The 13,601-nt window shown below is 47.8% G+C and overlaps 1 protein-coding gene across 1 annotated transcript in view; it reads left to right on the top strand.

The window, feature by feature from the left end:
• The window catches only part of LOC121724490 (unconventional myosin-Va-like), a 28,710-nt gene that overhangs the window by 4,643 nt on the left and 10,466 nt on the right, over nucleotides 1-13,601 (top strand). Inside the window, exons 8-25 of the mRNA XM_042111085.1 lie at nucleotides 95-202; nucleotides 642-748; nucleotides 1,087-1,352; nucleotides 2,823-2,904; nucleotides 5,640-5,780; nucleotides 6,043-6,168; nucleotides 6,376-6,459; nucleotides 6,758-6,895; nucleotides 7,560-7,657; nucleotides 8,584-8,670; nucleotides 9,016-9,124; nucleotides 9,493-9,704; nucleotides 10,211-10,367; nucleotides 10,540-10,779; nucleotides 11,213-11,461; nucleotides 12,160-12,250; nucleotides 12,899-13,032; nucleotides 13,369-13,479. Coding sequence (XP_041967019.1) covers nucleotides 95-202; nucleotides 642-748; nucleotides 1,087-1,352; nucleotides 2,823-2,904; nucleotides 5,640-5,780; nucleotides 6,043-6,168; nucleotides 6,376-6,459; nucleotides 6,758-6,895; nucleotides 7,560-7,657; nucleotides 8,584-8,670; nucleotides 9,016-9,124; nucleotides 9,493-9,704; nucleotides 10,211-10,367; nucleotides 10,540-10,779; nucleotides 11,213-11,461; nucleotides 12,160-12,250; nucleotides 12,899-13,032; nucleotides 13,369-13,479 — 2,540 coding nt within the window. The remainder of the gene's footprint in view (nucleotides 1-94; nucleotides 203-641; nucleotides 749-1,086; nucleotides 1,353-2,822; nucleotides 2,905-5,639; nucleotides 5,781-6,042; nucleotides 6,169-6,375; nucleotides 6,460-6,757; nucleotides 6,896-7,559; nucleotides 7,658-8,583; nucleotides 8,671-9,015; nucleotides 9,125-9,492; nucleotides 9,705-10,210; nucleotides 10,368-10,539; nucleotides 10,780-11,212; nucleotides 11,462-12,159; nucleotides 12,251-12,898; nucleotides 13,033-13,368; nucleotides 13,480-13,601) is intronic.

Below are 13,601 nucleotides of genomic sequence, written 5' to 3'. Positions count from 1 at the left end.
GTGTGTGTATGTAACATTAAGTCATTTTTAGAGATTTCCTTAGACAGGAATAGAGTTGGAGTCACATGATTTGAGGAGTTCTGTCTTCTTTAAGGCCGAGCAGATGACTTCCATTTCACCAACCAGGGAAAAAACCTAGTTATAGACGCTGTGGACGATGAGAAAGAGATGAAGTCAACCAGGAAGGCTTTGACTATGTTGGGTAAGGACATTAACCTGGTGCATACGCATCCTAGGATATCCATCCATCCATCCATCCATCCATCCATCCATTCCCCCCTCTATTCATGCCTCTCCCTTATCTTAATTCTCAGCTTATGTATGTGTTTAACATGCCCGTACGTCTGCGTTGAACGTGTCTGTGTTGAACGTGTCTGTGTTGAACATACCCATGTATATGTGTTTAACATTCCCGTATGTCTGTGTTGAACATGCCCATATGTATGTGTCTAACATGCCTATATGTCTGTGTTGAACATGTCTGTGTTGAACATGCCCGTACTGTATGTCTGTGTTGAACATGTCTTTGTTGAACATGCCCCTATGTCTGTGTTGACCATGTCTGTGTTTACCATGCCCGTATGTCTGTGTTGAACGTGTTCATGTGTCTGTCTCCATGTGTTTGCTTTGAACGTCCCCAGGCATTGATGAGGCCCAGCAGATGGGTCTGTTCAGGATCCTGGCCGGAGTTCTTCACCTGGGGAACGTGGAAATCAGGCCGCGGGGGGCTGACAGCAGCACTGTGTGTGTGAGTGGATGCTCACTACATACCTGTGTGTGTGTGTGTGTGTGTGTGTGTGTGTGTGTGTGTGTGAGAGAGAGGGATGTTCCAGTCTATAACGCCTGTGTGTTTGAGTTGATTTTATACTAGTATATAACGCCTGTGTGAGTGGATGCTATCAGATAGTCATTATATACCAGTCCGTAAGACCTGTCCAGTGGCATACCAGTCTACAAAGTTCTCTAGTTTGGAGGTATCAAGGGCAACAGGACTGTCTGGCTATAAATCAGTGCATTATGTATTTCTCCTGACCTGAGGCTGTTTCCTGTTTGTTTGTGTTGTTGTTGTTGTTGTTGTTGTTGTAGCCAGACAGCCCTCCCCTGCTGACGTTCTGTGAGGTGATGGGCGTACCGGTGCAGGAGATGTCTCATTGGCTGTGCCACAGGAAGCTGAAAACGGCGTCGGAGACGTACAACAAGCCCATGTCCGGAGTGCAGGCACTGACCGGCCGGGACGCCCTGGCTAAGCACGTCTACGCCCGCCTCTTCAGCTGGATCGTGGCCCGCATCAACGCAGCGCTGCAGAATGCTGGCAAGCGACACGCCTTCATCGGGGTTCTAGACATCTACGGGTGGGTATGCGACCTCTAGACATCTGCGGGTGGGTTTGTGGGTTCTAGACATCTGTGGGTGGGTACATGGGTTCTAGACATTTGTGGGTTCTAGATATCTACGGCTGGGTATAAGGCCTCTAGACATCTGCGGGTGAGTTTGTCGGTTCTAGTCATCTGCAGATGGGTACATGGATGGATTGTAAGTCTATCTGAGTAATTTAGCCTATATAACTTTCCACCTCACTTGGCTCCGTAACCGTAGCTGCACAATATTGTTACATTCGCGGTTCGTTGCCATGTCAATATCAAACAAAATTACCGATTTCCCTCTATTTCAGTCAACGAGAACACTTTAATTGTTATTGTTGATGTGTGCGCTTGCTGTAGCCTAGGCTAGATAAGGAAAATGTCAAAAAGGAAACGTCAGCGACCACAGCTTGCGAGCGCAAACACAAGGCTGAAATGGGAAAGTTTCCATCCGAAGATTGATTCTGAAAACGAACTGAAAAATGTTAACTGTGTTAACCCTGTTCGGTTCCACTTGCATGTGAGAAATCTTTCTCATATATGAAAAATATAAAGACAAACCTGCGCTCCCGTTTAAGGTCAATTCCGCGCAAAACTGTCACATCCATAACGCCAACACAATGCCATGGTATTTAGTTGGCGTTATGGATATGACAGTTTTGCGTGGAGTTGCCCTTAAATGGTGACAGCCTCAATTCTTGCATGAAACTTCACCTCACTGAATATGAGCCAGCCAGACTCCAAGGCCATCACCAAATCTAATCTCTGGTAGGCCTAATGTTCAATTTCACCAATGACATGTCAATGAAAATTGAGTGTTGTGTTGTTAACTATGATGTTACTTTGCATACCAAAGGACACTGGAAAAATAGAGGGTGGTGTTTAGCCTACACGGGATACTTCTGTCATTCCACTTTACATTTCAAGTTAATTGCACATTAAAACTAGTAGAAAATGTAGGCTATTTAAAAATCCTCTGTTGAATGAAAGTAACTGTATGTTAAATATCCAAACTTTTTCTTGTAATCGTCTTTATGTGGCTCTTCTGAGATGAAAAAAATAATACATTTGGTAAAAGTGGCTCTCCAGGCAAAAAAGGTTGTCGACCCCTGCCCTAGGGTAATATGCTGTACTGCCCCATTAATGAAAGGGAACATGCAGCACTGTACTGCTCTGCTGCAGCAGGAGGCTGCGCGGTGACTCTGAGTCCATCTGAGGGCTGGAGTGTGTAACTTTGCATATAAACTGTGCTGAGGCAGTGCTGTCAGTCAGTCTGGCCTGGGCCTTTGTCAGATAGCAGCAGTCCAGATGGCATCAGTATTATTTCCCTAACACCTGCTCAAGTAGCCACCTGATATTTAGCTTTTTAGCAGGTGCCCATCCTATGTTGACCTGGATACTTTTGCTGTAACATGTGGCCAGATCTTCTCTAAGCTATATGGTGTCTTTGCTGTGATGTAGGTTTGAGACGTTTGAGGTCAACAGCTTTGAGCAGTTCTGCATCAATTATGCCAATGAGAAACTCCAGCAGCAGTTTAATTTGGTGAGTTATTTTTTGGCTTATTCTGAGATACTAGACTTCAAACATTAGACCTTAATTTGTGCTAGTGGTGTGTTGTGTATGCGCAGTTTGAACAGTGATTTCGCTGTGAAATTCTCTTGATATTGTAATATGTATGTTATATGGTATACAGTATGTTTTTATTGGGGGCCTAGCAGCGAAGCTGCGAAGGCCCCCATTGAGTTACTAGCTTTTCCTATTATGATTCCTCTGCCATTGGAGTCTATGGCAGCATATAGAACTCCTGGCTAAAAAGTGCTGAAATTTGGCAGAAAGTTTCGGGACACTCCACTGACCACTCACACTCATTTACGGACCTCTAAACCCAGCCATCTAGCGCCACCAACAGGTCAAAATCTGGCCGAAAATTGAACCGCTGGGTCTAAAGTTATGAAATTTGGCACACGGATTTAGCACTGTCCCAGGATCACTCTCACCAATTTACAGAACTCTATGCCCAACACTCTAGCGCCACCAATGGGTCAAACCTGGATTGTATTCACGCATGTGACCATTGAACGGTACGTTCGATTTTCACATATCAGAAACCGTTGGAATCCCTGGACCGACCTAAGTTCAATGACCCCTATTACGTCACTTTCCGCCATATTGGACCTCCGCCATATTGGATTTAGTCCAAACTCTACGAAAAGTTTCAGCGGTCACAAATTTCATCCGATTTTCACGGATCTTGGCGGAGATGATCTTCTGCCCGAGCCGCACAAAAGATACTTGTCAGATTTTTCAATTTCATTTTTGTTTGCCCGTGACAGCCAATCAAATATGGCGACGAAGCCGCCAAACAGGAAGTGGACTAACATCTCCGTGGCACTTTGAGTTAACATAACAAAGCTCGATACCATTAGTTAGGACACTGTCCCAATCACTCACAGCAATTTTTATGCATATACATTGAACACTCTAGCGCCACTTCAATGCTGGACATGCGTTCATGCGCGTGATCCTTGACTCTTGTCTGATTTTCACAATTGAGGTAGCGTCTGAATCCTTGGACCATCCCGAGTTCATCGACCCCTATCCCGTCACTTTCCGCCATATTGGATTTAATCCAAACTCTACGAAAAGTTTCAGCGGTTACAAATTTCATCCGATTTTCATGGAACTTGGTGCAGATGATCTTCAGACCAAGCCGCACAAACGATACTTGTCAGATTCTTTTATTTCAAGTTTATTTGCCCGTGACAGCCAATCACACATGGCTATGATGCCGCCTAACAGGAAGTGGGCTAACATCTCGGCTACGCTTTAATGTATGAAGTCCAAACTTGGTACAGGGACTTGGTATCTTATTGTGAGGACGCACTACGAAATTGGCATCTTTTGGCCTCCTATAGGGGGCGCTGCAATACAGGAAGTGAGCTCGTATCTCAGCAACACTTTGATGTACGAAGTCCAAACTTGGTACAGGGACTTGGTATCTGATTGTGATGACGCAATAGGAAATTGGCATCATTTGGCCTCTATAGGGGGCGCTGCAATACAAGAAGTGAGCTCATATCTTAGCAATGCTTTGATGTATGAAGTCCAAACTTGGTATAAGGACGTGGTACCTGATTGTGACCCACTAGGAAATTGGCATCATTTGGCCTCCATAGGGGGCGCTGCAATACAGGAAATGAGCTCTTATTTCAGCAACACTTTGATGTATGATATCCAAACTTGATACAGGGACTTAGTAGCTGATTGTGAGGACATGCAAGGAAAATGGTCTCATTTGGCCTCAAGGGGTGCTGTAATAAAAAAAAGTGAGCTCACATCTCAGCAACTCTTTGGTGTATGAAGTCCGGGGACATGGTAGCTGATTGTGAGAACGCACAAGGACATTGGTGTAATTTCCGCCTCTAGGGGCACTATAACAAAGTAAATGAGCTTATTTCTCAGCCATTCTTTATCCAATTGCAATCAAACTAGCTGTGAGTGCTTTCTGATGCCATGGCAACGCCATTCCTGCTATAGCGCACTGCTTGGCCCCCACATTGCTGCTTGCAGCTATATTTGTGATTGAAGTGGTGACTGGTGGGTCATTCTGTGTCGTATCAGACAATATCCAGAAAATTGGTTGCTGCACCGTCTCAGATGTAGGTCCCAAAACTAAGACCTTATGCTAAATTCCAATGACTTCGTAAAATATTTCACCCTTGATTTTGTATAATTTTTACACTCAGAAATACCTTATCTTTGAGGGCATGTTTGGGCATTACTATCTTGAAAAGTATTATTCCTAGCCTGCCCAAACTTTGTAGGGTGGAAGACAGACATGTTATCTGTATGATTGGGACTGTTAAAAGGTTGTACCCATTAGTTTTAGATTGGCTCTAGACAGGGACGTCAGTAGGATTGAAAGAAGAGGGGCTTAGCGCCCCTGGTTGGAGGTAATTTTCGGAAAATTTTCATCACATCTTAATCATTAATCAGTTAATTGGTATTTAAACAGGGACAGCGTGCCATTAGTTTTCCCTTTCGTGATATCGTAATAGCAGTATGCAGGTTTGAACAAAATCTGAGACAGTGAAGCAACAATCTTATCTGGTCTCGTGTGTGTGTGTGTGTGTGTGTGTGTGTGTGTGTGTGTGTTTTTACTCTTTCTTAGTATGTTTTTAAGCTGTGTGTGTGTGTCCATCAGCACATGTTTAAACTCTCTCTCTGTGTGTGTGTGTGTGTGTGTGTGTGTGTGTGTGTGTGTGTGTGTCTATCAGCATGTGTTTAAGTTGGAGCAGGAGGAGTACATGAAGGAGGACATCCCATGGACGCTGATCGATTTCCATGACAACCAGCCCTGTATCAGCCTGATCGAGGCCAAGATGGGCATCTTGGACCTGCTGGATGAAGAATGCAGAGTAAGACACAGACACAGACACAGACACAGACACAGACACAGACACAGACACAGACACAGACACAGACACAGACACAGACACAGACACAGACACAGACACAGACACCCGTGAAGAATGTCAATACTCCACGATGCTATAACATACAGTCAGCTAAATTAACTTTTCTGTGTTCACTCATAATGATTAAGTGATCAATTTTGTGATTCATTTGTAATTGGGTTTCCTGTGAAGTCCGTAAACGGCCATGTTGACCTCTGCTCAGATGCCCAAAGGTTCTGACGGGTCGTGGGCCCAAAAGCTGTACAGCACCCACGGGAAAAGCAGTGCTCACTTTCAGAAGCCGCGCATGTCCAACACCGCCTTCATCGTCCTGCACTTCGCTGACCAGGTACCGCAGCAACGCGTCTGCACAGCGCCAGCATCCCCACAGCACAGCATCCCCACAGCATCAGCCAGCTGCTTTTGCCTCACACATCCTCTGCTGACCTTTCTCTTTCTTTGTTTCTTTGTTTCTTTGTTTGTTTCTTTCTTTGTTTCTTTCTTTGTTTCTTTCTTTCTTTCTTTCTTTCTTTCTTTCTTTCTTTCTTTCTTTCAGGTGGAGTATGAGTGTGAGGGGTTTCTGGAGAAGAATAAAGACACAGTGAATGCGGAGCAGATTAGTGTCCTGAGGTCCAGTAAGGTGGGTCCAGTCACACACACACATACACATACACACACACATGGTCCAGTCAGCCAGTCGAGCACATGAGGTCTGATGTGGTCATGTTGGGTTTAGATACTATAAGTCAATTAGAATTTTAAGTCTAGATTAGTTGGACTAGATTGTATTGTGGAATAAATTCCTACAGTTCATCAGGAATCGTAATAGGAACTAATCCCTTTAGTAGAAAAGTCTGACAATCTGATATTTGACCTATAAAACATGCAGTATGTGTGTATGATTGTGTGTGTGTTTGTGTGTGTGGTTGCTGACTCAGTTTGAGCTGCTGCTGGAGCTCCTTGAGGAGGAGGAGGAGTGTGTATCTGCAGCTGGAGGGGGACCTGTTCACACTCGCCTGAAGACGGCACGCAGCAGCACCCAACTAACACACACACGCAAGAGCGTCGGCCTGCAGGTCTGTGGGGGGTGGGGGGGGGGGGGGGGGGTTGTCTCTGGGGCACATACACACACACCTGGAAAACCCTCAGCTTGAAGGTCTCTGAGACACACACACATACATACACACACCTGGAAAAATGTCACCTTGAAGGTCTCTGAGACACACACACATACATACACACACCTGGAAAAATGTCACCTTGAAGGTCTCTGAGACACACACACATACATACTTCCACAGGGATTAAACAGAGGCTGACCTGGCCACACACATTTACACAGGCCTCATAACACTCCCGTGCAGTTAATCAGCCATCTCATTTGATCTGCTCAGTAGCGCTGATGGTGTTTACACACACCTACTCGGGCTATGGCTACTGCCTGACCTTTTCAGGGACATCACACTGGACACATGGATGGAGACGGATCAGAGAGAGTGTGTGTGTGGGTCACCTAGCTTCTGATATTTGCTCAACAAGAGAGCTTCTGATAACCTTCTGTGGGATTAGTTCTCAAGGGTGTGTGTGTGTGTGTGTGTGTGGCTGTGGAGTAGGAAAAGCAGGTGTCAGATTCATGTCCCTGTGCATCACATTGGCATTTGTCTGTGGTCCCACCAAAGCCACTCTAGAATAGTGGATGAAGTGTATCGACTCACACCAGTGTTCCATCTCCGCCTCCAGTTCCGGAACTCTCTGCATCTTCTCATGGAGACTCTGAGCACCACAGCTGCCCACTATGTACGCTGCATCAAACCCAATGACCAAAAGGCACCCTTCACGTAAGATGTGTGTGTGTGTGTGTCAGTTGCCAAATCAGCTGTCCTGGAGGAAGAAGACATGTATGTATTATATGTGTTATCTAAGCATAAGACACTGATGGCTTACTTACTTTTTTTTTTTTTTTTTTGTAATTCACTTTTTATTGGTTTTTCACAAATACATGAGACAAAGACAAACACTGAACATCCACAAGTGAACAGGGAGGACTACAGGCAGATACTGACTAACAAAGCTATACACTATACAGTATATAAAAAAGTGTGTAACTATACACATTTGTACATCACTGAATGTTGGAACATCCTCATAAACAAAAGGGGGAAAAAGAGATAAAAAGAAACAGAAAAACAAACCACCAGCTTACTGTATTATATCTAAATAAGCCCCCAAATTTTCATAAAGACGTCCTCTTTATCTATCATTATATAGCACACCCTCTCATAAGAGGCAATCTTGGACATTTCATTAAACCATTCCACCATTGATATAGCAACTTGTGTTTTCCAATGGTGTAATATTATCCTGCATCCAACTATTACAGCTGTTCGGCACCATGAGGATTGATGGGCATTTAACCCGCTCCCCTGTGGTACCACACCCAAGAGACAGAGTAATGGTTAGCGTACCAGAGCAGTGGTCAGCAACTTGTTGATAAAAGACATTATCTCAGACCATAGGGGGTCTATTATGGGGCAAGAGTATAACATATGTAAAAGAGTGCCGCACTCAGTGTTGCACCTCCAACACACGTCTGAGTTTCTAAGTCCTAACCGTGCCATTTTTGAAGGGGTCCAATAAATACTATTGATAATTTTATAACATATTAACCGTGTCTGCATTTCTCTTGAAACTTTGTAGCATGACTTGATTACTTGTTCCCGATGGCTTACTTACTTAAGTGTGTGCGTGCGTGACCACTTCACAGGCTGGACCCAGTGCGGGCAGTACAGCAGCTCAGAGCGTGTGGAGTTCTGGAGACGATTCGCATCTCAGCGGCCGGATTCCCCACCAGGTAACTCTGAACTCTACTCTAACAACCCCCCTCTTCTCCTCTCCTCCTCCTCTCCTCCTCTCCTCCTCCTCTCCTTCTACTCATATCGGTCCTTCTCTTCTCTTCCTCCTCCTCCTTCTCTTCTCCTCCTCCTCCTTCTCTTCTCTTCTCCTCTCCCCCTCCTCCTCTCCTTCTCCTCCTATTGGTCCTCCTCTCCTTCTACTCCTATTGGTCCACTTCTCTTCCTCCTCCCCTTGGTCCGACCCACACCCTCCTCACTCAGGGCTGAAGGTCGCTGAGCCAGTCGTTGATTGACAGCTGTGGTGCTGTTGCTGTGTTGGCCTGACTTTGTGTCTGTGTTGGCAGGTGGACATACCAGGAGTTCTTCACACGGTACCGTGTTCTCATGAAGCAGGCCGACGCGCTGCCTGATCGCAAAGTAGCGTGCAGGAAGATTCTGCCTCAGCTGGTTGAGGTACAGTAATGTGGGTTAAAGGTCATGAGGATGATGCACTGCTGTCCAGGGTTGTACCCACACTTACAGTCTCACGCTTACACACTCTTACACTTATTCACTGTCACTTACACACTTACTGTACACACTCTCACACTTAGAGCCTCACGCTTGTAATCTATCACACTTACAGTCTCACACTTGTACACTGTCACACTTATACACTCTCACACATATTCACTGTCACACTTATACACTTAAACACTCACACCTCCTCTCTTCTCCTCTCCCCTCCTCTCTTCTCCTCTCTTCTCCCCTCCTCTCTTCCTCTCTTCTCCTCTCTTCTCCCCTCCTCTCTTCTCCTCTCTTCTCTTCTCTTCTCCTCCCAGGATGAGGACAAATATCAGTTTGGCAAGTCTAAGATCTTCTTCCGGGCGGGGCAGGTGGCTTACCTGGAGAAACTACGGTCTGATAGGCTGCGGGCTGCCTGCATACGGATCCAGAAGACGATTCGCTGCTGGCTGCAGCGCAAGAAGTACCTGCGCATGCGGAGGGCAGCTGTCACCATCCAGAGACACGTCAGGGGCCACCAGGCGCGCCGGTGAGGAGGGGCAGAGGGCTGTGTGTGGGGTTTGGTCCCTGTGTGTGGGGTTTGGTCCCTGTGTGTGGGGTTTGGTTCCTGTGTGTGGGGTGTAGTTCCTGTGTGTGGTGCTGGTTACTGTGTGTGTTTGGGGTTTGGTCCCTATGTTTGGGATTTGGTCCCTGTGTGTGCGGTTTGGTTCCTGTAGGCCAGGATGGTCCCTGGGGGTTGAGATAGTGTTGAATAGTGATTCCTGTAGACAGTGTTGGTTCCAGGGGGCAGGACTGGTAGAGCTGGTTGTTTGGTCCTGTTGGTTAGGATGGTCCCTGGGGGCAGGCCCTGTTGTGTTGAATGCTGTTTAGTTTTTTAATCCAAACTGAGGGCTGCCTGTCTGATGGTTATTACCTTCTCTCTCTCTCTCTCTCTCTCTCTCTCTCTCTCTCTCTCTCTCTCTCTCTCTCTCTCTCTCTCTCTCTCCCTCTCCCTCTCCCTCTCCCTCTCCCTCTCCCTCTCCCTCTCCCTGCCAGCCTGGCACTGTTCCTGCGGCACTCCCGAGCGGCGGTGGTCATCCAGAAGTACCAGCGCATGTGGGCAGCGCGGAGAAAGTTCCAGCGCAAGCGGGCAATTGCCCTGCTCCTCCAGCGTCTCTACAGGGGCTACGCTGCCAGGAGGGAGCACCAGCGGGTAAGAGCCACGTCAGCACTGTGCCCCCTCTCACCCTCACTTCCTCTACAGCGCCCCCTAGTGCCCCCACTCACCCTCACTTCCTCTACTAGCGCTAGTGTTAATTTTTTCACCAGATTTGGATGATGATTATGATGAAGGTGTTTGAGTACAACCTTGTCTGTGTCCCCAGATGCTGTACGAGCGTAAAGTGTGCCTGCTGCAGCGCTGGGTGAAAGGCTGGCATGCGCGGGTGCGTTACCGGCGTGTGCGTGCGGCCGTGGTGCTGCTGCAGAGCTGCGTACGACGCATGCTGGCCCGCCGTGAGCTCAAGAGGCTGCGTGTTGAGGCCCGCTCCGTGGAACACTTCAAGAAACTCAACGTCGGCATGGAGAACAAGATCATGCAGCTGCAGCGCAGGATCGATGAGCAGGTACTGCCCCAGTCAAGTGTCAAAGGTGAAGGGTCATGTCAGCGATGAGTATGCTGCCAAGACATGAAAGAATGATCAGAAATAAAAGAGCAGCTCTGAGCTTAGATACAAAAAATAATTATAAACTGGCAGCTCTGAGCCTAAATACAGAATCATCTACCTACCTGGTGACACTTCCTGCTCAGACGTATGATTAACTGCAGCTGTCTCTGACCGGTTATTGGGTGGCAGCACTTATTTCTGCCTGATCTTTGATTTGCAGTACTGATCTCTGACAGGTGATTGGTTGTCAGCGCTGCATGATGATTGGTTGTCAGTGCTGCTCTCTACATGGTGATTGGTTAGCAGGGCTGCTCTCTACATGGTGATTGGTTGGCAGCAGTGATCTCTGTCCTCCTACTGACTGACTGACTGTCTCTCTGGTGTCCCACAGCACAAAGAGAACCGTGTGCTCGGGGAGAAACTTAATGCACTCGAGGCCAGCCACACCTCTGAGCGGGAGCGTTTGATTGGCCAGCTGGACCGGCTAAAGGGGATAGAGGAGAACAGCAGAAGCCAATTGGATCGTGTGAGCTGTCTCGAGGCGGAGCTAGAGGCCAGCAGGCAGGAGCTGGAGCGCAGCCGCCAGGAGAGGCTGGAGGACCAGCAGAGGGCACAAGTGGACAGGGATGCCCTGGGGCAGGTGAGTGGGCAGAGGGGGACGCCCTGGGGCAGGTCAGTGGGCAGAGGGGGACTCCCTGGGGCAGGTCAGTGGGCAGAGGGGGGGGCCATGGGGCAGGTGAGTGGGCAGAGGGGGACGCCCTGGGGCAGGTGAGTGGGCAGAGGGGGGGCCATGGGGCAGGTGAGTGGGCAGAGAGGGACGCCCTGGGGCAGGTGAGAGGGCAGGGGGGGCCATGGGGCAGGTGAGTGGGCAGAGGGGGACGCCCTGGGGCAGGTGAGTGGGCAGAGGCGGACGCCCTGGGGCAGGTGAGTGGGCAGAGGGGGAGGTCATGGAGCAGGGGAGTGGGGGAGGCCATGGGGCAGGTGAGTGGGCAGTGGGCAGGCCATGGGGCAGGTGAGTGTCAGCATCAGCAGATAGAGAGGCCATGGAGCAGGTGTCGGTGGTGTTTTTTGTGTTGATGGTATTTGTGTGTTGATGGTGTTTATGTTGCATGGCGTTTGTGTTGATGGTGTTTGTGTACTGATGGTGTTTATGTTGCATGGCGTTTGTGTTGATGGTGTTTGTGTACTGATGGTGTTTATGTTGCATGGCGTTTGTGTTGATGGTGTTTGTGTACTGATTGTGTTTATGTTGCATGGCGTTTGTGTTGATGGTGTTTGTGTACTGATGGTGTTTATGTTGCATGGCGTTTGTGTTGATGTTTTTTTTTGTGTTAACAGCAAGTGGCAGAGCTGAACAAGCAGAATGTCCTCCTGAAGAGTGAGAAGGAGGAGCTCAACAGATTCATTGTTGAACTAGAGAGGAAGGCAGGTGAGCAGTACACTTCCACACTCACACTATTACAGAGAGGCAGGTGAGCAGTACACTTCCACACTCACACTATTACAGAGAGGCAGGTGAGCAGTACACTTCCACACTCACACTATTACAGAGAGGCAGGTGAACAGTACACTTCCACACTCACACTATTACAGAGAGGCAGGTGAGCAGTACACTTCCACACTCACACTATTACAGAGAGGCAGGTGAACAGTACACTTCCACACTCACACTATTACAGAGAGGCAGGTGAGCAGTACACTTCCACACTCACACTATTACAGAGAGGCAGGTGAACAGTACACTTCCACACTCACACTATTACAGAGAGGCAGGTGAACAGTACACTTCCACACTCACACTATTACAGAGAGGCAGGTGAGCAGTACACTTCCACACTCACACTATTACAGAGAGGCAGGTGAACAGTACACTTCCACACTCACACTATTACAGAGAGGCAGATGAACAGTACACTTCCACACTATTACAGAGAGGCAGGTGAGCAGTATACTTACACACTCACACTATTACAGAGAGGCAGGTGAGCAGTATACCTCTTTGAGGAGTATTCGTGTGTGTGTGTGTGTGTGTGTGTGTGTGTGTCTGCCTCTCCTGATGACGGTGAATGTCTCTCAGAGGAGCGGGGGAAGGCTCATGAAGGGAACATTCAGCAGCTGCAGTCGGAGCTGAACGAGGAGCGATGTCGCTACCAGAACCTTCTCTCAGAACACCACAAGTTAGAGGAACGCCACAGCAACCTGAAGGAGCAGGTGGAGTAACATCAGCATCCACCCAAACATCCATACACACATATGTTCATCCATCCATCAATATGTTCATCCATCCATACATCCATGTTCATCCATACACACATATGTTCATCCATACATCTATCTCTTTATCCATCCATCCATGTAACTGTCCCTCTGTCCATAATTTAATCCATCCATCACAGGAGAGAATAAGGGGTTAATAAAAACTCTCTCTCTCGATCACTGTCTCTGTCTCTGTCTCTCTCTCTCTATGTTCATTCTGTTCATCTCTCTTCCTCTCTTCATCTCTCACTCTCTCTTTCTCTGTCTCTCTCTCTCTGTCTCTGTGAGCAGAATGCAAGCAGAGCATCTCCGCAGAGGAAGGATTCCACGTCCAGCCTGGCTGCCTCTGACAGCACCCTCAGCTCTGGCTTCGGGGAGGGGGAGGAGGACCGGAAAAAAGGGGTAAGAGACCGGGGTAAATGGGTAAGAGGGTGGGGCAGATGGCTAAAGGGGCAGAAAAGATAATAAGAGGGAGTGGTATATGTGTAAATGAACTGGGCAAATGGGCAAGAGGGGCAGAGGGG

This window comes from Alosa sapidissima, chromosome 11 (assembly GCF_018492685.1).
Source record: "Alosa sapidissima isolate fAloSap1 chromosome 11, fAloSap1.pri, whole genome shotgun sequence".
NCBI classification, from domain to species: Eukaryota; Metazoa; Chordata; class Actinopteri; order Clupeiformes; family Clupeidae; genus Alosa; species Alosa sapidissima.
This window is presented reverse-complemented; position numbering and strand designations above follow the sequence as displayed.